Source organism: Carettochelys insculpta, chromosome 32, assembly GCF_033958435.1.
Source record: "Carettochelys insculpta isolate YL-2023 chromosome 32, ASM3395843v1, whole genome shotgun sequence".
NCBI lineage: Eukaryota > Metazoa > Chordata > Testudines > Carettochelyidae > Carettochelys > Carettochelys insculpta.
The window spans coordinates 307,247-331,235 of NC_134168.1; the positions used below are offsets into that span (position 1 = coordinate 307,247).

Sequence of the window (23,989 nt, forward strand, 5' to 3'; positions counted from 1 at the left end):
TCGCGTCATTTTGTGAATTCACGTGAAGCTGGTGCTATCAAGAACAGGTAGCAGCCCACGGTTTTGTGGGCTTCTTTCACCTCTCAGCTACACCTATCAAATGGTGCCATTTTTTTCTTTGAATCTGCTGTGCTAGAGAACGGGTGGCTAGAACTTCACAGCAACCACTGATTCTTTGGGGTTTCAGTGTCTGTCTCATGGATTACATCTGCAGTACATGAGGGCAGTGGAATTCCCTACTCTGGTAGAGCAACAGACGCTGGTTTGATCGAGCTATTGTGCTAAAAGCAGCAATGTAGCCTCATCAGCACAGACTGTCTGAATTTCATCTGAGATCCTCGCGACATGGACAGGTGCCTATTCCCAGCCACTGCCTCTACCTTTGTGCTCTCACTGCTAGTTTCATCTGACTTCTCTTCGTCAAAGTTAGTGTGCATATGTCTGCCCTAGTGGGGAAGTAGCAATCCCAGCTCCAGGGCAGACCTACCTGTGGTTAACCTCTAAATATCTCTCATTTTTAACCTATAGACTGTCTCATGTCTCCTGGATTTGTTGATACGATACTGATATAATAATGACACGTCAAAATCTTAGCTTTAGGGAGTTGGGTCATTCATTAGAGTTCTGTGAGCTGTGCTCAGCTAGAGTTTAAGCTCACACACTGAATTATACGAGTCGCCAGTGGAGAGATGCAGGGGTATGAGATTACCTCTGTCTGTCAATGCACCTATCCATGTAACACAGCACAACCTGATCTGTTTCCCTTTTCTTGATACACAGAATGGAGAAAGCGGAAGGAAGAAACCAAACGCTCATCATGGAATTCATCCTCTTAGGCTTCGGGAATGGCCCAGAACCACAGCCCCCTCTTTTCCTGCTTTTTCTCATGATCTACATTGTGACCATGACTGGGAACAGCCTCATTGTTGGGCTAGTTGCGGCTGATCAGCACCTTCACACCCCCATGTACTATTTACTGGGAAACTTGTCCTTCCTGGAGATCTGTTACTCCTCCACCTACCTGCCCAGGCTGCTGGCCAGTCTCCTGACTGGGGACCGAGCCATCTCTATTAAGGGATGTATTGTACAATTATATTTCTTTGGTATCCTCATAACTGCAGAATCTCTGCTGCTCTCGGCAATGTCCTATGATCGGTATTTAGCGATATGCCACCCACTCCGTTACGCTGCTCTGATGAATGGCTGGGTTTGCTGCCAGCTTGTGGCAGGGTGCTGGATATGCAGCTTTCTGCTCTGCAGCGTAGTCAATATTTCCTTGTTCCACTTAACGTTCTGTGATTCCAAAGAAATTGACCATTTTTTCTGTGATTTTACACCCCTGATAAAACTGTCCTGCGGTGATACCCAGACTCTGGAATTGGTGACATTTGTTAGTGCAGCCACCAGCACATTTGTGTCTTCTCTTCCGACCCTGACATCCTACGTTTGTATCATCACCACCATCCTGAGAATCCCGTCCACCACTGGCAGGAAAAAGGCTTTTTCCACCTGCTCCTCTCACCTCATTGTACTGACAGTTTTCTATGTGACCGTGATTACTGTCTATGTCGTTCCAACAGCCGACACGCCCAAGGTCCTACACAAAATCTTCTCTGTCTTCTACACCATCCTGACTCCCATGCTCAACCCTGTCATCTACTGCCTGAGAAACAAGGATGTCAAAGAATCTCTGAGAAAAGCTCTTCTGAAACTCATTGCTTTCAGTAACAGTCTTAGAAGTTTCAAGGATACATTTTAGCGCAATGACGGGCAACTTGCTGCTCCTCATGGTTGAATGTGAGACCCAAGAGCCGTTTTGTTTACCATTGCTCACACAAAGGGTCGCCGTATTCCTTTGTTTATGTCAGTGTAGATTTCCCCCCATTGTTATTACTACAGTCACACACGTGCAAAGCAAGGACATGTGAGTTGAGGTGTGCGGTGACTGAACTCAACATTGACTGTGAAAGTCATCCTCTGCATCCGGCCGAGCACTGCCGGGGTTCATTCCGAACAGCCCAACAATTCTAAGCACGCAAGCACAGTGAGCAGAACAGCCCTGCCCCAGGAGACTACACGAGGGTGTGTCTGCACAGCAGCCTGGTTTCGAAATGAGCTCTTGTGGAAGAGCTATTGTGGAACAGCTTTTTCCGAAATTGAGCTGCCTGCACACAAAATGCATTTCCAACTCGCATGTAGCTATTTCGAAATACAGCAACGACACACGTACGCTGGGTCCGTGCTCCGGAGTTCTGTGAAGAGAAGACGCCTTCTGCCAACAGAGCTGGGGAGTGTCCACGCTGCAGACGCACTCTGTCGAGGATCTGCCCGCAGAACGCGGCCGTTTTCCTGGCCAACTTCTATGGTGACTATTCGAGGCAGAGCGTCTCTGTCCACAGACACTAACAGCACAAAAATAGCATGAACGCTCCGGGACCCCTCCCTCAACAGAGAGGATGCTGGTTCACCAGGCAGCCCTGTCTGCAGAGCTTCTTGTGAGCTGTTCTGTCGAGAGAGGTCAGTCTATCTACAGAGGGTGTTGACGGGGGAGCCTCCAGTAGGTGTGGACATGATCTGGGGACAGAGGTTCTGTTGGAAAATATCTGTCCACAGTGACTTCTGTCAACAGAACGCTGCAGTGCAGACCCAGCGTCACAGCCTGTTTTGAAATACAGCCATAGGATACCCGATAGCTTATTTCCAAACAGGCTCCTTTCCCTGTCTTAACAGCACCTCTATCGCTATTTCCAAAAAGGCGCTATTCCTCATGGGCTGAGGTTTGCCAATTTTGAAATAAGCCAACCGCTATTTTGAAATTTCAACATCGCAGTTGCTTTCTGCAGTTGCTAGGACAGCTATTCTGAAATAACAGCCAGTGCTTTGAAATAACTTCTCTGTGTAGACCTACCCTTCCAGTTAGGGTTACATGTCTCAGCGTTCAGCCATATGAGATTTCCTGTCTGTTCACGTATCTTTGCAGGGGCCAAGCAACATGAAATTATCTATGTACGAGATAGTTAGATACTAGATAATTATAAAATTATCTATATACTAGATAATTATATACTTGATAGCTTGATACTGCTCAGCTCCGTAAATGTAGTGATTTTTTCTTTAAAATTAAAAGGAAAATGTACATGATGTAGTTACATGGTTGTATGGGGCAGGTGCTTGGGGGGGGGCTCAGGGCAGGGGTGTGTGGTGTACAGGAGTCAAGGCAGACATTGGGTATCTCAGAGAAAGGGTTGTTGGGGCCTCTGGAATGGGGCTGAGAATGCAGGAGTGAGGGCAGGACCTGGGATGCTTGAGGGGCTCCGGGCAGGGTTGGAGGGTGGGGGAATGAGGGCGTGGGGTGAGCGGCCCAGAGCAGGGGGTTGGGTATATGCTGGGGAACGCAGGAGGGGATGGAGGTTCAGGGGAGGGGATTGGGTATACTGTAGGGCATAAGGAAGGAATGAGGGAAGAATCAGGGCGGGGGGCTTAGCATAGGGGTTGGGAGGTCTAAGAGGGCTGACCAGGATGACTTGTAATGATGGCATTGAAGGTGGCTCACTGCCAGCCCCAGTGTCTCCTTGAGGAGGTCAGGCTATGGTTCCCATCTCCTCCGGGAAAGTGGATGGGGCACTGTTCATGGCCCTCCTCTCTCTTGTCCAGGGGGGCTGGGCCATGTTTCATGGCCCCAGCCTGTCCTCTCAGTGGGGTTCTCCCATTCCTGGTGCTGGTCTGTCCTCTTTGGTGGGCAACCAGCGGTTCTGAGACTCAGCCTGTTCTCTGGGTGGGTGGGACGCACAGTTGTGCTTCCCAGTTCGGGGCAGGGCCAGTGGACATCAGGGCTGCCCCATCTGGCACTGCAGCTGTGATCTGAGGTAGGTGGGCCACTTCCCTACTCTGGTGTCCAACAACATGGAGCATCCTGGCCCCAGGTGGCCACCGCTTCCTGCTCCAGCCACCCCCCTGTGGTCACTGTGCTGTAGAACTGTGCCTGCTCTCTAACCCCTCCCGTGTGCTGGAAACCACCAGGTCAAGAGCCCTGCCCGCCAACTGGCTAACCCCAGGGGTGACTCGAGCACCGTTCCTTCTCTTTGTTCATTTCCCACAAATAACACTAACAACAAATTGTATAGCAGTTACACGGACGAAACCAGCCAACAGCCGAGTTATACTCACGCAGTCCAGACCCCCTGGCGTTCGCTGAAGCCAGTGTTGGCTCGAGTAGTGCGGGTAGTGGTACAACGAGGGATATGGTTATTTTACACTCACGACAGCCACAGACTTACTTTCTCGTCCCTGTACTGGAATGATTAAATAATTTCACGGCGTGCGACTGTTTCACAATAATACAGGTTTGGCAGGTGCTTTTATGGCTTTTGGCACTTGAAAAGCATCTATTCTGATTAAAGAGATCAGAGGTAGATCACAGTCCCAGAGCAACAAGGTGTAAGACTGGAATGCATTACCTACAGAAGTGGTGGAGTCGTCTTCCCTGGAGGTTTTTAGTCCCGGCTTGACAAAACCCTGGCTGGGATGATTTAGCCGGGGTGGTCCTGCTTTGAGCAGGGGGTTGGACTAGATGACCTCCTGAGGTCTCTTCCAATCCTATGATTCTGTGATTAATTTGAAAAGATGTTCATCGTCCCTCGAGCTTTTAAATGAGAGGTATGAAAAGATGGCTCTTGGGAGGTTACCTTCTGTGCAAGTAAGTACCATGATGCTGGTGGTAATAGAACCGAAGGGAGAACGGTATCAGAGGGACCGGTCTTTGCACATCATCTGATCAATACCTGCCTAAGAGCCAACTTCCCATCCAAAAAAGACTGTCCTGAGACGTTACAGGTCGAGCCCTCTAATCCGGCACACTCTGGTCCACTACAGCTGTAGTGCAGCAGGACTTTTGTTAGCAGAATGTCCACTCCTCATGGGTGTGGCTGAGTTTCCTGTGCTCCCATGAAGTTTGTTTCCCACCCCTAGTTCTGGCTCTCAGTGTTCTGTGCTGTTCTTCAGCTGTAATTTACCCCTCAATGTCTTCTAAGAGCCCCACAACTGTGGAAGGGTCGGTACAGCTGCCAGACAATATTGACCCCTCATGATTCAGCAAATTCTCTGGTTTGGTACTGGTCAGGCCCCAAGGATGCCAGACGAGACGGGTTCAATCTGTGGTTCTCATCCTTTTAGTAGGCACCAGCTACAGGCCAGACCATTCTATATCTGCAGCTCAGAGGCTCCAGCATTTTGCAGTTTGTAATCACGAGCCAAAGTCCTTTGGAGTTAAGGCAAAGACTCAGTCAGTGACCATTAAGTGTTTTGTTCCTGGTCCCAAAGGGGGCAAAGGCCAGAGACATTTCCTGCATGTGTATAAGGGCAAGGACCTGTGTCTCCTCTGCCCGCTCTCGAAATAAACAGTGGAAGACTGCATTGCTGCTTTACAATACAGCCATCCACCTCCAACTTTCCCACCCCACGTCCACGGCACGTTCCGGCACACTGTGGGAGCAGGAGCCCCTCGTTCATTCAGCAAAGACCAGGAGGGTGGGTCCAAGTTAGGCCATCAGGAGTCAAAGTCTGGATTTTCAGGAGCATGGAAAAGAGAGGTACCCAACTCCCTTTGACACCAAAGGGCAGTTTCATACACAAATCCCCGAGGTGTATTTCAAAGTGACTGCCAGTAAGAACAGGGAGATTGAAAACTTTGTCAAGTGGAGACTGGGGGACTTCTTGGATGCACTGGGCATTTCAGTCACCTGGAAACTTTATCCAAGACTTTTTTATCCTGGCAGCATTTATTTCTTTCTCCTAACATTACAATTGACATGAGTTTGATTTTTCTGTTATTCTGGCAGATGTAGATCGGGTAGATCCATTAGGGTAGGGTAGGGTCCAGAGTGACCTAGACAAATTGGAGGATTGGGCCAAATAAATTTGATGAGGTTCAACAAGGACAAGTGCAGAGTCCTGCACTTGGGATGGAAGAATCCCAACCATTGTTACAGGCTGGGGACTGACTGGCTAAGAAGCAGTGCAGCAGAAAAGGATGTGGGTTTTACTGTGTATGAGAAGCTGGATATGAGTCAACAGTGTGTCCTTGTAGCCAAGAAGGCTAATGGCACACTGGGGTGCATTAAGAGGACCATTTCCAGCAGATCTAGAGAAGTTTTTATTCCTCTTTATTCAGCACTGCAGAGACCAAATCTGGAGTATTGAGTCCAGTTCTGGGTCGCCCCCAGTAAAGAAAGGATATAGATGCATCAGAGATGGTTCAGTGGAGGGCAGTGAAAAATGATTAAGGGGCTGGAGCACATGACGTACAAGGAGAGGCTGAGGAATCTGGGCTTATTTAGTTTGCAGAAGAGAAGAGTGAGGGACGATTTGAGATCAGCCTTCAAATTCCTGAAAGGGAGCCCAACATTGGATGGAGAGATGCTGTTCTCATAAGCAACTGATGTCGGAACAAGGAACAATGGATGGTGAAGCACTGAAATGTGTTACCTAGAGAGGAGATGGAATCTCCACCCCAGAGGTTTCTAAGTCCCGGCTTGACAAAGTCCAGGCTGAGATAATTTAGTTGGGGTTGGTCCTGCTGTGGGCAGGTGGCTGGACTTGATGACCTCCTAAGGTCTCTTACGATTCTGGGACTTTTCTGCCACGGCTCACTCATTACTTCTTAGTGCTTCCCTCTCTGAATTGACTTGAAGTCTATCAGTCTCAAGCCCCAATCCTGCAAACTCCTAGAAGATAAATTCAGTTATTAAATGATAGAATAATATAATGATGGTTCATGGTTTGGAGGTCTGCCCAGCACCTCCCAGAACACATTCTGTTCTCGAAGCTGGAGGAAGAACAGAGGAGCATCGGGAACCAGCAGAAGTTATATAAGGCCAGCTGAAGGCACATATGAAAGAGTGCAGCATCGGTGTTGACACATGGAAGAACCTTGTCCAGGACTGTCTCCAGTGGCGAAAGACAATCTATGGGGGGTGTGGCGGTATTTGAGAGGTGCCACCGCAGTGAGGATGAGGAGTGGCAGAGAAGAAGAAAAGAGTGTCTAAAAATTGCCCCACATCCCTCCAACAGCTACTAACACCTGCCCCTTCTGTAATAAGATCTGCAGCTCCAGAACTGGGCTGATGAACCATCAATGGACTCACAAATAGGAAGCTGACATGAAGACGTCCTACTCACTGCCAAGTGACTGCCAAGAATATCTACATTACCTAGTTTCTTTTGAAAATTGAAGCCCAAACTAAACAAACACAGGGACTCACATCTTTTCAAAGAGCGGGGGGAAAATATAAATCTATATGGCCGTTTCTACACAGGCCACTTTCTCCAAAAGTGGCATGGTAATACACGGCCCGAAACAGGCTAATGAGGGGGGGATGCAAATTCCCCGCACCTCATTAGCATAGGCTCACGTGATTTGGAGTCCGGAAGACCGTTCTTCCGGACTCCAAAATGCCATTTAGAAGCATGGCCCCGGGGGAGCTTCTGGAAGGAAGTTCTTCTTCCAGAGGCCCCTTCTTCCCAAAAATTTTCAGGAAGAAGGGACGTCCAGAAGAAGGACTTCCTTCCGGAATCTCCCCCGGGGCCGCACTTCTAAACGGCGTTTTGGAGTCCGGAAGAATAGTCTTCCGGAATCCAAATCACGTGACCGTATGCTAATGAGGCATGGGGAATTTGCATATGCACCTCATTAGCATATTTTGGGCCATGTACTACCCATGCCACTTTTCGGAGAAAGTGGCCTGTGTAGAAACAGCCTGTGTGACTTTTAGAGAATTTATCTGTCTCTGTCTACACTACAGATCTCTGTCGAAAGAGACTCATCTGGAAGAGCTCTTCTGAAAGCACTTTCGAAAGAGTGCGTCCACAGACTAAAATGTGGATCAAAAGAGCGATCCGCTCGTTCGAAAGAGAGCGCCCGCCCAGCCCCCCAGTCTTTCGAAAGAATGGGCCAGGGATCGGAAATGAAGCCTGTTCTCTCAAAAGAAGGGCCCTGCGCAGCATCTGCACACGTTTTCTTTGGAAAGAAGCTTTCGAAAGGGGGATCTCTTCCTGACACAGGAAGGGAAGAGCCATTTCACAAGGGGCACCACGTTCTCTCAATTTATTTTGAAAGAATGTTTTTGTGTGCAGACCTTCCATGGGCCCTTCCCAAAGAGCCCCCTTCTTTCAAAACACCTTCCGACAGAACTCGCCAGTGTAGACGCAGCCTCTGTCTGTCTGAGCTTCCTTTGCTCAAGAGCTCCTCTTAACCTGTTACAGCGACAAGCACAAAAGTTGGTACGCAGCTTCCTCTGACCTAGACATAACACAGGTCAGGGACTGGCCATGCCTGAACGGGGAAGCGCTGAGATCCCAGGATTTCCCAGACTGTGGGAGGGGACTGGCCCTGAGAGGAAGGTGACACACATCAGAGTCAGTGCTGGGCAGTGAGCACAGGGACCAGCCATTCTGCAGAGTGAGCCCTGCAGGCATTCACAGCTGGAACACAGCGGTCAGCTGGAGATGGAGCTGCCTCCATCCAGCTGGGTGAGTGACCCCCCAGCCATCCCCAGGGGAGCCCTGCTGCTCCAACAACTTCTCTCCCCAGTCACTGCAAACGCCTTTCGGCTTCATTTTCCAAAAATACACCATTGACGTACACCTTGGTTGTCTTCCAAAAATGGATCAAAAACACTCGACTGGACTTACGCCCCCGAGCAGCGTTGGGCCAGTTTGCGAGTTCATAATACAGAGATTGAAAGCAGAGCGGAGAAAAGAATACAGAAGTCACAGTGTGACAGAGAAGGGGAGGCCGAGGTCTCATCGATATGCACAGAGGACCACGCTGGTCCTGTTAAAACTGCTACGCTCCCAACCTCAGTGCAGACACTGAGACGCCAAGGAAAAGGTGGGAGGTTATTTCCAAACAGTGGCAAGAAGCAACACAAATATTGCCTTGGCCTGCCAGGGAGGCCTGGAGATGTCACAATGGTTTCGACCTGAGTGCACAATGACAGGAATAAAAGCGACCAGTTTGTCATCACCGTTTACCAGCATGTAAAGAGCAGCCAAAGCACCAGGAGTCAGATCAATGAAAAGCCCAGAGGACTGTTCCAAGCTCCTTGAGCTAGCTGCTTTGTAACCCTGGAGAATACGGGATTTAAATGGCCAATGTGTAAACACAACACAAGAATTCCTCATTGGCCTCTGAACTGTGTTTTCACTAACCTATCCCCCTGAGGATGGGGGGTTTGCGGTTAGGTCCTTGGGGTTTTAATTAACAGCAACATTGATTGTGTCGTGTCTTCTGCAATATTGCTAAGAAGTTGCAATTAGTTTTCAATACAATGGTCCAAACTGTTCCCTGGTGTAACTCTGCTCTTTTCCCTAGGGTTGCAGCAGGCATGCGTCTGAGCCAGGATTATTTTTATCCCTGAGATACTGAGCCTGATGCTGAAAGAAGAGACACAACTGGAGCAAGAGGAAATATGCCACATTTAAACCAGTGTAACAGAGATAAGAATCTGGGCCATTGTGTGCACTCAATATTCTCCAGCTTCTCAACACACCGTGTGATACCAAATACCCCCATAAAAAGGAGAGCACAGAACTGTTACACACGGTGATTCCACTGTATCCAATCCCAGAGACCCCAGGGCGAGAGGCACAGTTCCAACACGTACTATTAGTGCACACAGAGCTGGTCCGGTGGTTTGAGAGCCTTGGTCCTTTATTTCCAAACACTCAGGGCCAGAGAGTTAATGGTATTTATTTGCCTAAAGAATCAGGTTAGCAACCAAGTGAGAAGTTCCAAAGCAGCTGGGGGTGAGCTACAAACATGGACTTTGGCTCCTCATCACTTTAGGGCAACGTCTGCGCTGCAGAGATGCTTTGGAAGAAGTTCTTCTGGAAGAGCTCTTCCAAAACAACCTTCTTTCGAGAGATCACAGCCAGGCAAAAGAAGTGCATGGAAAGCTCAGTCTGCTCTTGTGCTGGAGAGCATCCCCACAGCCCCTGCTCTTTGGAAAGAATGGGCAGAGATAAAAAAACCCGGTGCCATGAGGACTGCTCTTTCCAGAGAAGGGCCACAGAGCACCTACACACACTCTTGTTTTGACAGAATCTCTCAGGAGAAGGCATTCTCCTTGATCCGGGAGCAGAAGACGGCTCCCAGAAGAACAGCCATGTTCTTTCCATTTCAGATCAAGAGTGCATTTTGTGTGGAGAAACTTTGCATGTTCAGTTGTGTCAAAGTTTGACTCAGACTCACAATTTATCAGACCACTCTGTTTTATTAGCAAAGCCGCTCTGCTAATACATTTAGAAGTGAGCCCCCCGAGTGGGGCTTGTGTCTCTTAATTTATACAGTTTTTTGGAGAACAAGTTACAGAGAAGTTACAGACAAAAGAAGAAAAAGATTTTAGTCACCACCCTTCGAGATCCCTGAGACCAGTCACGTATCTTCAATTACCTGCCACCCTTAACAATCTCCTTTAACAGCTTCCAGTTAACTTAACTAATTGCCCTTCACACCTTCCATTCTGATGCCTGCTTCTTAGACGTGCTGGCTCCATCTTAATTGCTTCTCCATTCAAAAGCTAACTGTCCCTACGTGTGCTCCCTCAGATACTTTGTAACATGTTTCGGCATGTCCCTCTCATATACAATGTAGCCAGCATGTCCCCTTATACAACGTTATACTTATACAATGTTATACTTCCACAGTTGAAAAATGGCTGGATATATCCAAAAGAACTTACTCGCGCAGATGCAGCCGAGGCGTCTAAGTCCCAGGCTCCTGCCACCAATAGGATTCTCTCAACAGCCACTACGCTGATCCAAAAAACACTGTCAGCACCTACCCTCAGCTCTGCAGTCAGACTTCCGAAGGATTTTATGGTTCTGTCTATGGGTGTGTGAACTGCAGTGAAAAGGCATCTCGAATCTTGGAATCCTTGAATCCAAGGGTGGGAAGGGACCTCAGCAGGTCATCTAGTCCAGCCCCCTGCTGAAGGCAGGATCAACCCGAACTCAGCCTGAACTAATTCATCCCAGCCAGGGCTTTGTCAAGCTGTGACTTAAAAACCTCTAGGGGTGGAGATTCCACCACCTCTCTGGGCAACGCATTCCCGTGCTTCACCCCATTCCTGGTGGGAGAACTTTTCCATCGATGAGGATGGTTTTTTTTCAAGTAGTTGGGTAAACAAAAACACGGGCGTCCATGGAGGGTGCCTGGTGTCCTTCCGTGTGAAACATCCGGTTCTTTCATACCCTTTCGCAAAGCAATGGAAACATTAAAACATCTATAACTGCATCGACACTGACCAGAATATGTTTGTTGGCACATACATATATATATATATATATATACAGTGACAAAGTCCCTTGTCAGCCCCTGTGGGTCCCTGCGCTTCCTGGCCGTCCTATGCTGACTCAGAGACTCACGGAGGCCCCCTTTTTGCCCAGGCCTTTCCAAAGGCAGGGGTCTCCGCCTAGCGAGACATCCTCCTCATAGGCACGTCCCGAATGGGGAGAATACCAGCAGTCCCCTTGCAGGCCCGCGCCTGCTCCAGGAGAGTGATCCCTCTGGGGAAGGGTCGGGGGAGTCCAGACCCACCCTCTACCCTGGACTTCAGCCCAGGGTCCCTACAAGGACAAGAGGCAACTGGCAGGGCCTTCACCCCTGCCCCAAAGGGGTAGCCTCACCCTGGGCCGCTTCGCCCACCGCTTCCCCGTGCTACCTTCTCGCTCTGCTCTTGCTCTTGCTCTTGCTCTGTGCTCCTCCGGTAGCGCCTTCCAAACCTTCCCCTGCTACCCGATGGGCAGCCTTTTACAGGGAGCAGAGGGCCCCTCTGACCACTGAGGGCCTGGGCCTAGACAGGGAACAGAAACGCTCTCTCCTCCAGGCTGCAGGGCTGCCGTGGGGATCCCACCTGGGGAGCCCGCGGGTGGGAGGTGAGGTGCTGGGGGTGGGCAGCCTTTGGCTGCTTCAGGCCCCCCTGGGGCTGTCTTTTGGCCCCTTTCTGGGCCAGCTTCTCTTCCCTGCCTTAGGCAGGCTGCTTACGTCTCCCCCCCACCCCACGCCCCCAGCTAGCTTCTTCTGGCCCTGCTGCGTGGGTGGTGTGTGGGGGACTCCTGCTGCCCTGCCTCTTGGCGGGGAGGGGGTACCCCCCTTCCATCTTCTGGGGGGGACTCTGCTGGCCCTCTACTCGGGGCCACCTCTCCATCCACTGGCTGCTGCATCCTCACTGCTCCGGAGGAGGTGAGGGGCTTTCTTGGGCAGCCGCTGGGCTTCCCCCACAGCTTGCTGTGGTGTGTCTGGGGGGGTGAGTTTGGGTGGGGCCCCTCCCTACCGGGGCTCCAGAGGGGAGGCTGCATAGTTGGGGGTGGGGTGTTAGGGTGTGGTCCCTGCCCCACCCCTGCAGCCACCACCCCCCCATACCCAGCTGCCGCCGGGGCCCTCCCCATCTGGGCCCCCCAAACCACCTGCCCCCTCCTCCTTCCTGCACCTGTGGGGCTCTGCAGCGGCTGCTGTGGGCCCACCCTCAGGCACGCGTGGGCCCACCCTTCCCCCAACCCCCTCTCTTTGGTTGGCTTCACCACCCTTCCATCTTGCCCCCCCTTTTTGTGCCCACGTTTCCCCCCGTTTTTTTTCTGTTAGGTGCCAGAGCCCCTCCCCTTCCACTCACTCACCCCCCCCACTTACACATATCGTACCCCCCCCACCCCCATCCCAGCGCAGTCGCAGGAGCCGCTTACCACCCTGTGCTGGGAGTTGTGGCCCCCTTGCACCTCCCTTTCCTCCCTCCCTCCTCCTGCCCCGCCCCCACCTGGCCGGGTCCTCAGCTTGGCGGGTGGGGGAGGGGCAGACACTTCCTCCCACCCCCTCCTGCATTTCTCCCCTCCCCCGCTCTTTCCTCGAGGTCCCCACCCTCAATAAATCCCCTTCGCCCGATACCCCTCATCATGGCCACCGTGCCCACTGGGGGGTTGCCCGGTGACACCCCCCTTCCCCCCCTTCACTGGTCTTCCTCCCACCTCTCAAATGGCAGCCCCCTCATCCGGGGCTGCCGGGGTCCTCACCATCTCGTCGGCTGAGGGTGCGGGCGTAGGCTCTGGGGCTCCTGCCACCCCGGCTGAGGCACCCTCCAGCGACCCCGCCCCGAACCCAACCCCCCAAAGGGGTAGGAAGGGCCAGGGGAAAAAGAAAGGGCAAGAGCCCAGCCCGGAAGACCAAACCTCCCGTGGCAGGGGACTCTCACCCCGGCTGCCCGAACACCTCCTGCAGCCTCCCCTTCTTCCCTCCCCCCTGCTCCCTCCACCGCTCCTGGGGGCCCCGACACCTCGGCCCCCAGGTCGTACTCCCAGGGGGCAGCCACTGCCTCGCACCCTGCTCCTTCTGCCTCCTCCAGGACTTCCACCCCCAATGGTCGCAGCCCCTTCCCCGCGCTCACCAGGAGGCACGGGGTCCACCGCCTGCTAGTGGCTGCCTCGCCCCACGTGGAAACCTACGTGTGGGCGTTGGCACGGGTGGTGGGGCCCGCGGCCGTGGTGGCGGCCTCCCGGATGTTCAGGAAGATCGTCCTCTTCCTGGCTTCGGAGGTCGCCGCCCAGGAGGCGGTGGAGAGGGGCCTGGCGGTCGGGGGCGTTCACGTGCCCCTGGAGCCGCTCAAAGACCTGGGCGTGCGGGTGGTCTTCTCTTCTGTCCCACCCTTCCTCCCCAACTCCGCCCTTCTGCCTTTTCTTACCGCCCTGGGCCGGCCTCTGTCGGTCCTGAGCCCCCTCCCGCTAGGCTGCAAGGACCCCACCCTCCGGCATGTGCTTTCCTTCCGCCGGCAGGCCCGTGTCCAACTGCCGCCGGCGGCAGCACCGGGCAGGGTAGCCCAGGAGGGGGCTATACTGGTGCCCTATCAAGGGGCCCAGTACCAGGTCTTTTATACTCTGGGGGAGGCCCAGTGCTTTGTGCGCCGGGCGGTGGGGTATGTCTGGAGGGATCGCCCCCTGGCCCGGCACGAAGAGGAGCCCAGAACCTCCTCTGACCCGGGCGGTGCCAGCCATGAGACCGGCGGCGCCCCGACTGCGAGAGGCCCTGGGACCGTCCCTCCTTCTCTCACCCCGGACGGAACCATCACCGCTCGGGCATCGGAGGGCACCCGATCACATGGTGCCGGGCAGGAAGCAGCGGGCGCCGGTGCCCAAGCGGGCATAAGAGCCGGGCCCGCGGAGGAGAGGGAGGCAGGGCCGGCAGCAGGACCTGGGCAGGGCCCACCCCAGGGCGGGCCGTCCCTTCTCCCTGCTGTCCCGGCCCCTCTTTCCCTCCCTCCGTCCCTCCTCGCTGCCTCAGCCCCCGGCCCTTCCTCCTCTGCCGCCCAGCCCACCTCCTCGGAGGACTGGGTGCTGGTGGGGGGAAAAAGAAAAAAAAGGAGTGCGCGCTCCTGGCACCCCACCCCGTCGGAGGACAGGGTGGAGGTGCCCCGCAAAGCACCTAAAAGGGCCATTAGCCCCAGTCCACCTGCCGAACCTCCAGCCACTGACCACCTGTTGGGGGTGATTGAGGCTGCTGCGGCGGCCATAAAGGACACCACCCCTTCTGCCTTGGAGCCAGAGCCTCCAAAAGTGGAGACGGCCTCCGTTGTCCACTTGCCCTCCTCCAACAGCCCTCCGGCCTCTGCCCAGCTCGCTGCTGCAGAGCATCCGGAGGAGGTGAGCCTCGGCCTTGCCCTACTCTCGCAGGAGATCGAGGCCCTGGGTCTCACCCCAGCATCCCTGGACACAGACGGCCTTCTACTGGAGGCCTGCAGGCCATCCGTCTACTCCCCACTCCCCTCGCTCCCCTTCTCCCCGCCCACCAGCACCCCTCTAACTGCCACCCCTCCCTGCTCTGGGACGTTGCAGGGTGTGCCCCCCCCAGTTGGGGATGACCTCCCGGCGGGGGGTCGGCCAGCCCCTGGACGCCCCAGGAGAACTAGTGTTCCCCTTATGCCTCCCTTCCCCTCTTGGACGTGAGGACTCCAACACCATCCCCCGGCCCCGTTGGTGCCCACCGCCGAGTGCGTGGGCACCTTGCCCTTAACCCCAACTCCTCTTCCACCGCCTGTGGAAGTCCCCCCTCCTGACATCCCCTCCGCTCCCGGCCCGGCCCCTGCTCCTACCCTGGCTCCCCCCTCCACTCCCACCCCTACTCCCCCTCTAATCAATGTTCCACCCTAGAACCCATAACCTTCCCCCATCCAGATCCCCACCTCCTCCTCTGGGCTTACCCCTTCCAGACTACATAACCACCCTTGGATTTGCTCTCTGGCTCCATATCTATTGATACTTACCATGAGTGACAAAGGGTTCGTCTATCTATCTATCTATCTATCTATCTATCTATCTATCTATCTATCTATCCCCATACACTGTATCTATCTGTCTATCATCTATCTGTCTATCTAGCCATCTATCTCCATACACCATATCTATCTTTCTATCTATCTATCTATCTATCCCCATACACCGTATCTATCTATCTATCTATCTGTCTATCCCCAAACACTGTATCTATCTATCTAGCCCCATACACCGTATCTATCTATCTATCATCTATCTGTCTATCTAGCCATCTATCTCCATACACCATATCTATCTATCTACCTATCTATCCCCATACACCGTATCTATCTATCTATCTATCTATCCTCACCCTCGCAAGTTTACACAGTGTTGCTCGCGCGTGTAAGTCAGGTAAGGTTTATTTTCCTTGTTTGGAAGACGTAGGTGGTTTCTGTCAATGATTGCAGTTTTGGAAGACAAGGGAAAGAAGAAGTTTGCCGTAATAAAGGCCTGAGAATAAGCCATCGAGTTGCTCTGTGTTCCTCATTCTTGTTTGCTTGCAATGTTGGCACGGGGTTCGGCGTGTGTGTGCCGGGGTGGTCATGGTAGGAGGTGGGGGTGAAGACCAGGTGTGGGGTCAGGCAAGGGTGGCTGGCGGTGGAGTGAGGGCAGGGGGTGGAGGGCTCAGAGCAGAGGGTTCGGTGTGTGTAGCGGGAGGTTCGGTCAGAAGATGCGGGTGGCACATCATGGGGCTCAGGGAAGGGGGCTGTCGGTCTCGGGGGGTTACCAGGGACAGCTGCAGAGATGAAGGTGGAGCTGGTCCCTGAGGGGTCGGGGTTGTGCTGCTCAGTCCTGGCCTCTCCTCGGGATCCATGGCTCCTGCCCCAGCAGCTCTGGGGAGGAGGGCTGGACAGGCTGGCTCCTGCAGCCCCGGCCTCAGCTCCTGGGGGAAGTGCTCTTCACAGTCCGGAGGAGGCTGGGCTCTGGGGAGGCCATGGCTCTGGGCCCAGCCTCAGGATGAGCCAGGCTGGGAGGACAACCTCAGCCCCACCAGCTCCAGTGCAGGGGTCTGTGGGAGCCAGGCCTGGGCTGCTGAACTGGACCTGACCCTGGGGTGGGCTGGAAGTCACAGGCACAGCGCCGGGCGGGGGGGGGGGTGGCCCCAGGTTCAGAGTGGGAGGGGAGAAGGATGGGCCTTGGGGGCTTGGGCTGGTCCACAGTGCCGGGCCCAGCAGCAGGTGAGCTGGGGAGGCCAGGCCCAGCCCTAGCTCTGGGGTGTGGGGCCGGGCTGGACCACGATGCTGCCCCGTCGGGGATCTGGGAGGAAGGTGCTGTGGGGCCGAGGTTGGGGAGCTATCGGCCCAGCCCTGAGGTGAGCTGGGGGGCCAGCCCCAGCCCCAGCTGTGCAGGTGGGGAGCTGGCCACAGCTTCAGGGTGGGGTGGCCATGGCTGGGCCAGGCTCTGGGGTGAGCTGAGAGTGGGAATGAGGCACCAAGGGGACCAGGACCAGGCCACAGTTCCAGACCCAGTCCTAGGGTGAGGGGTCCAGCTGCATCTCAGGATGGGGGGCTGGTGCCTGCCAGAGCTGGCAGGTGGGCCATGGGCCAGCCTACAGCACTGGGCCTGGCCCCAGGGTGAGCTGTGGGGAGGGGACCATGGGGGTCATCCCCCACATCAGGTCGGGGGGATCATTAGGGTCAGGGCTGAGCTCCAGCTCTGGGCCTGGCCCTGCTGCAGGGGGAGCTCTTGGCGGGGAGGGGGTGTCATTCTGGCCAGCCCCAGCTCTTGGGGAAGTGCTGTGAGCTGTCACCCCCGAATGTCCCAGCTTCCCCTCCCCCATCAGAGCTGGGAGGTGCCCCCCCACTCTCCCACCATCCCCTCCCCCATCAGAGCTGTGAGCTGTCACCCCCGAATGTCCCAGCTTCCCCTCCCCCATCAGAGCTGGGAGGTGCCCCCCCACTCTCCCACCATCCCCTCCCCATCAGAGCTGTGAGCTGTCACCCCTGAATGTCCCAGCATCCCCTCCCCCAACAGGGCTGTGAGGTGCCCCCCCCCTTCTCCCAGCATCTCCTCCCCCATCAGGGCTGTGACCTGCCCCCCCCACTCTCCCAGCATCCCCTCCCCAATCAGGGCTGTGAGCTGCCCCCCCCACTCTCCCAGCTTCCCCTCCGCCATCAGAGCTGTGAGCTGCCCCCCCCACTCTCCCAGCTTCCCCTCCGCCATCAGAGCTGTGAGCTGCCCCCCCACTCTCCCAGCTTCCCCTCCCCATCAGAGCTGTGAGCTGTCCCCCCACTCTCCCACCATCCCCTCCCCATCAGAGCTGTGAGCTGTCACCCCTGAATGTCCCAGCATCCCCTCCCCCAACAGGGCTGTGAGGTGCCCCCCCCCTTCTCCCAGCATCTCCTCCCCCATCAGGGCTGTGACCTGCCCCCCCCACTCTCCCAGCATCCCCTCCCCAATCAGGGCTGTGAGCTGCCCCCCCCACTCTCCCAGCTTCCCCTCCGCCATCAGAGCTGTGAGCTGCCCCCCCACTTTCCCAGCATCCCCTCCCACATCAGAGCTGTGAGCTGCCCCCCCACTCTCCCAGCTTCCCCTCCCCCATCAGGGCTGTGAGCTGCCCCCCCCACTCTCCCAGCTTCCCCTCCCCCATCAGAGCTGTGAGCTGCCCCCCCCACTCTCCCAGCTTCCCCTCCCCCATCAGAGCTGTGAGCTGCTCCCCCACTCTCCCAGCTTCCCCTCCCCCATCAGAGCTGTGAGCTGCCCCCCCACTTTCCCAGCATCCCCTCCCCCATCAGAGCTGTGAGCTGCCCCCCCACTTTCCCAGCATCCCCTCCCACATCAGAGCTGTGAGCTGCCCCCCCACTCTCCCAGCTTCCCCTCCCCCATCAGAGCTGTGAGCTGCCCCCCCACTCTCCCAGCTTCCCCTCCCCCATCAGAGCTGTGAGCTGCCCCCTCCCTCCCCGCAGTTCCCTGCAGCTGGGGCCAAGGCCACCCCCACCAGAGCTGTTGCAGTGGACCTGCCCCTAGGAAACTCGCACCTGGGCCCTCGGGAGCTTAGTGCGGGAGCCTCCACAGGCTGAGCTCAGAGCCAGCTGGCGCCCAGCTATGGCTGCACAGGAGGCTCATTTGTTCTCTGTGTAAGGGGCTCGGTGCCGCTCCCTGGGACAGTGAACTGCACCCGGCACATGGGAGGGTCACACTGGTGGGGATCAGGACTGACCTCCTCAACCCTCCCTGGGAGTTCAGGCTGGGTCCCAGCCCTGGCTGCATGGCTGCCACCCCCCCGCCCCACACACACACAGCAGGGGCTGGGACCGGGGCTGGGCTCTGCACTGTGGCCCTCTGCCTCCCCTCGCTGGGGCTGTGCCCAACCCTGCCAGGCCTCGACGTCCCTCAGGAGAGGTACCAGCAACAGCTGTAGGAGCAGAGCTGCCATGGGGGGTGGGAGTGGGGAGTCCCACAACAGGGCCAGCTCTGGGGGAGCAGTCTTGGCCCCAGCTGCAAGGTGCTCTTGGGGGCCAGGGCTGGACTCCAGGTGGGGGCAGGGAGGACAGGCTGGGCCATGGCCACTGGGGGAAGGGCTTGGGCCCACGGCACCAGCACCTGCTTTTGGGAGCTCTGGAGTGGGAGTGGGATGGGGACAGGCTGCAGCCTCGGCTGGGAGGATGGGGGACTAAGTATCTTGTGCCCAGCCTGTGGAGAGCTGGGGGGGCAGGGTCATTGCCCTGTCCCCAGCAACTGGGAGCTAGTTATTGGGGGGCAACAAGGCTCCCCCTGTGGTGTGCTGGGATGGGAGGTAGCAAGGGCGGGATGGAGATAGATAGATCCACTGAGTGCTGAGTTTGAAGTATGTCGTCCATCCTCTCTGTGGCCCTCCCTTTCCATGTTCTGGAAAACCATCAGATTTCAGGCACTTATTTTTTCCTGGCATGACCAAACCCTGAGCTTGGTTTCAGTTACGGTAATTTGGGGGTCCTAGCTCTTAAGGTATATGAGGAGTTCTTGTACAAATGGACTCACAGAGACGTTGACATACGGAGTCACTGATCGACACACAGACACGCACATAATATATACAGGTATTTAGGAACACAGGCGTTTAGTTAATTACAGGCTGAGTAGGGATATATTTAAATTTGGTGTTTATCCTATGAGGCCAGAGATGTCGGCAGACAAGCAAAGAGTGCTGTTTCTCATTCTAGGAATATAGAAATGTATTTGATGAGCTAAATATACAAATATGTGCTATTTCCAGGGGCATTTGGTGCAATATTGTTACACACTGGCAGAAAATCTAGTAGTTCACTAGCTGTGTGCAAAGATGCTCTTCTCTACAGCTCTCCGGAAGGCTCCCTTCACCTCTTTGTTCCTCAGAGTGTATATTATGGGGTTCAGCACTGGGGAGACAATTGTGTTCATCAGGGAAATCATTTGATCACTCTCCAGGCTGGAGCTAGACTTGGGCAGCAGGTAGGTGATGAGGGCCGTTCCATAGAACACAGTCACCACGGTGAGGTGGGAGGAGCATGTGGAGAAGGCTTTTTGCCTTCCCTCTGCCGATGGCAGCTTGAGGATAGTGGAGAAAATGCAGATGTAGGACAGGAGGATCAACAAGAAAGGGCCCAGGATGAACACAACTGACACAGTAAATACCATAATCTCATTTTTGGAGGTGTCGGCACATGCCATCTTCAACATTGGTGGGATGTCACAGAAGAAGTGGTGGATGCGGTTGGAGCCACAGAAGGGCAGGCTAAAGATCCACGTGGTCTGAGCTACTTCCACCGAGATTCCGATGAACCATGAAGCACACACAAGCTGTGCACATACCAGACCACGCATGATGGTCGTGTAGTGCAAGGGGTGACATATGGCCACGTAGCGGTCATAGGCCATGGCTGCGAGGAGGCAGCATTCCGTAAGGCCCATGATGGTGAAGACGTACATCTGGGCTGCACAGCCTGCAATGGAGATGGTCTTTTCCTCCACCAGGAGATGAATCAGCAGCTGAGGGACCATACTCGTAGTAAAGCAAATTTCCAAGAATGACAGATTCACCAGGAAGAAATACATAGGTGTGTGGAGGGAGGGAGTTATTTTTATAAGCAGGATAACCAGCAGGTTCCCCAACAGGGTGGCCAAGTAGATGACTAGAAGCACCAGAAAGAGAAGGATTTGCAGCTTGTTAAGATATGAAAACCCCACCAGGATGAACACATCGGAGATTGTCTCATTCCTATCAGGGATTCTCACAGAACAGGTCATCTGTAGGGGTGACAGAAAAGACATTTCTTTCTTTCGTTCTTTCTTTCTTTGGGAATCTCAAGCTAAAGCCATTTTCCACAAACAGAATTTCTCAAGGAATGAAAAAAAAATGTGATCTTACTTATTTCTCAGTCACCAGAACAGTTCTGTCCTTTCAACTTGCATAAGTGAGGTAAACTCCTGAGCCCAACATGCCTGAAGCCCTTTGACAAACGAGAAGCACCATGAATGTTGAGAACAACTGGATTTTTTATTCTTTCTGTACTGTAACACTCTTCCTTAGCATTAAAGAAGAATATAAATAATTTCTGCCTTTACTGAAGAAGCTTCCAGAACACATTTGTTCCTCTCAATATACACAAAAGGACACTGGGCCATTTCTTTATCTGGAGTAAATCTTAACAGCTCAGTGAGCAGAAGTAGAGCTGTGCTGAGCAGCACCATATGCAGGTCCTTGTTCTACCTCCTGGCTGGACAGAAATCTGCAAAAAGGAAGAGTCTCCAATGTAGAAGACATTTTCCATGAATGTTTGACTTCACAGCTCCTTGACAAGGAACTTCATAAGATCTGAAGTGACAGAGTTGAAATACAAATGAGAGTTAACACACCTCACACTTTGCAGACCTTTCGCACCTTCCCCATGGGGCTCTGAAAAGCAACACACGAAATCACAGTGGGCTACAACATGGGAAATTGGGAGAGACCGAGAGAAGAGTCTGAGGTTGCGCAGTCAGTGAACTTCCAGAAATGGAAGTTAAGGTCTCCTGATATCTCAAACTCTGTCACGACCAAAGCACCTTTTTCCAGGAAATTACATACTCTCTACACACAAAACCGCACACACAGAGGAAACTGCTTACCCCACCACCCCTTTGCACCCGTTATGGGGGTTAGTGCACACACACACACACACACACACACACAGAATCACAGAGAGAAAACTAAAACCAAAAGCCTAAGGAGTGTCAGGTGGAGCACCGTGCTAAGCGTCCTGCCGAGAAAACCCCAAAACGAAAACCAATGATATGCTCCAAATACAGACCCCTGGAGAAGCAGTGGGAATTCTCTCTCTCTGTTAAGAGCTTCTTCAGGGGACCTAATGGCCATTTGTCAGTGTTTCCATCAGCATGCTGACGGCAGCACATGCAGAACTGGCTGAGAAAGGGAATTTCGATCACGCGGCAAACTCCCGTGTACCAATATTTACTTTCACAGGGAATCAGTTGGAAAAATGGAAAGAGCAAAAGATGTAATTCCAGTGTGGAAGACCTCGTGTGAAATGAAGTGGGAAACTGAACAACTTCCAGCCGCGTCTGGAAAACATCAATAGAGTTGGACTCGTTGGTGCTGACGGCATTTTGATATGTTGCTGGGCTGACATTGGGAACAGCTTCAACTAAATGCAGCAATTCACTCACCATTAGCAATAAGGTCCGTACAGGGTTTTCTTGTCACTGGCAGTGGAGTGATATTGTCAGAGATTTTTAAGAACTGAAGGAAATCAGAAGAAGCAGCCGTTATGCGGAGAGAAGGTTCAGATAAATTCAGCCAAAAGGAACATAACACTTGGCCCCAGGTGTGGATCATTTGCTCTGATGGGAAGAGATCAGGCAGAGCCCACCCGGCCGACAATATTCAGATCCAAACACCACACACACCTTGAGAAATACATTTTGATTCACTGGACGCTGATGAGGGCTGGGGAACAAATGGGAGTAAAGACGAGAGACAGGAGAAAACAATCATCACCACCAACACAACAAAACTATTGGCTGGAATCTGGGGATGTCTGGTGCTCACCCGTCACTCTGGTGGGCACAACAGGAGCCCTGGGCCAGAACTTCACCTCGTGCAAATAGCACCTTGGGGATGAAGTTAACCTTTTATCCGCACCAATGAGTGTGAGATTCACTCAATGCTGATGGACAGATCCAGAGAGCAGGAGCTCAAATGGTACAGAAGAAGGCAGACCGCCAGGTGGATTTGAACAGATAGATAGATAGATAGACAGGTAGATACGGTGTATGGAGATAGACAGATAGATGTGAACCCAGTAAGACAGTCCTTGTGCTCAGACACACACTGAGGTTCTCTAGCAATGGAGAAAAAATTCAATTGAAAATACCAGTGACTCGTGTTTGCTGCAGTTCCAGAGTGGGAGAAAACGCCGATGGACACTGGTGACTTCGCGGCTTGTGGATTCAATGACCTCGTGCAGCCTGTGCAGTTGCATCTCCTGGCTGCACACTGCACCTTTGAGGAAAACTGGAGTTTTTATGTTATATCCACTGGGTTCTAGGGCCAATTCCCCAGTGGAAAGTTCCTGTAATGAATCTCGCAGGAAGAGTAACAGAGCCTCAGACAAACACAAGTCATCAGGCCCATCATTCCATGGGGATTCGATCTTCATCTCCGTGTGCGTTTCCCAATGAAGATCACCCTGGGATTTACTGGCTGGGGTGAATTGTGCGACACCGTTTCTGACGAGAAGAAGGAACGATCTGTGCGATACAACACAACACACAGTCAGTAGCCGAGGCCAGAACAACACTCAGGGCTCCTGACCCCCAGGTGCTCAGACTGTGGGCCCCACGCTTGTCTCAGGGCCATGATGAGAACCCAGGAGCTCCGACTTCCAGTCCCACCTGCTCTAACCATTACACCCCACTCCTCTGCCAGAGATGAGACCAGACCCCAGGAGTCCTCACTGCCAGACCCCACTGCCCTCTCCATGGCGCCCATTTCCCTTCTGGAGGAGCAGGCTCAAAGCCCAGAGCCGTCGGAGCGATGGGTCCCTTTGGTTCCAGTCAGTTTGCAGCAAGACCAGAATCAGGGTGAGCTCCCAGAGTATTCGGACAAACGCTGGGAGCTGGTGGTGCTCGGGAGCCATGTGCTGCAGTCAGAGAGGTGGTGGGAGTGACGGGACATTCCATGTGGTGTACGAAAATGTGCCAGTGATGGGGACATGACACAGCTGAGGTCCGCTGTAGGCAGGGTGGGTCACGTGAGGTGTCCTTGGGCCGGCTGTGACTGGCTGAATACAATTATCCCCTGGGTACCGATGTGTCACTTTTGTAGCTGACATCAGGATGATTGAGCTCTGTATCTGCAATGTCCTATATGGTGCTGTGGGTCACACTCGCTCCTGACCCTTAAGGGACAACAATGACAGAGCCCACAGTGCTGGAGGCCCAGTGGGGAGAGACAACGAGCAGTGAAAGAGCTGAACCAGCCTGGGGGGGGCTGGGTCAGCCCAAGCAGAATGGCTGCCGAGCCATGTGACCCGTCACCTGACGCTGGAACCCATTTCGATTGCTGTCATTTCCCAGGAGAAACTGGGAGGGGCCAAACCCTGACCAAAGGGCTCCCGCCTCGTGCACACCCAATTGCAGCGTGAGGTGACCCTGGTCTGCAGATCTCCCCGGTGAC

General features: G+C 53.9%; 2 protein-coding genes across 2 annotated transcripts; one reads left to right on the forward strand and one right to left on the reverse strand.

Annotated features, from left to right (window-relative positions):
* The first annotated feature begins 781 nt into the window (after window positions 1-781).
* On the forward strand, window positions 782-1,759 carry LOC142004466 (olfactory receptor 5B21-like). Its single transcript, XM_074982111.1, has one exon. The coding sequence runs from the start codon at window positions 782-784 to the stop codon at window positions 1,757-1,759; it is 978 nt and encodes a 325-aa protein (XP_074838212.1).
* Window positions 1,760-19,599: 17,840 nt separating this feature from the next.
* On the reverse strand, window positions 19,600-20,559 carry LOC142004714 (olfactory receptor 10A4-like). The gene has a single exon (XM_074982376.1). The coding sequence runs from the start codon at window positions 20,557-20,559 to the stop codon at window positions 19,600-19,602; it is 960 nt and encodes a 319-aa protein (XP_074838477.1).
* Window positions 20,560-23,989: the final 3,430 nt, after the last annotated feature.

What these genes read in the sequence shown, in the direction of transcription:
- LOC142004466 (XM_074982111.1), top strand. Translation starts at nt 782, where the DNA reads ATGGAGAAAGCGGAAGGAAGAAACCAAACGCTCATCATGGAATTCATC.
- LOC142004714 (XM_074982376.1), bottom strand. Translation starts at nt 20,559, where the DNA reads ATGACCTGTTCTGTGAGAATCCCTGATAGGAATGAGACAATCTCCGAT.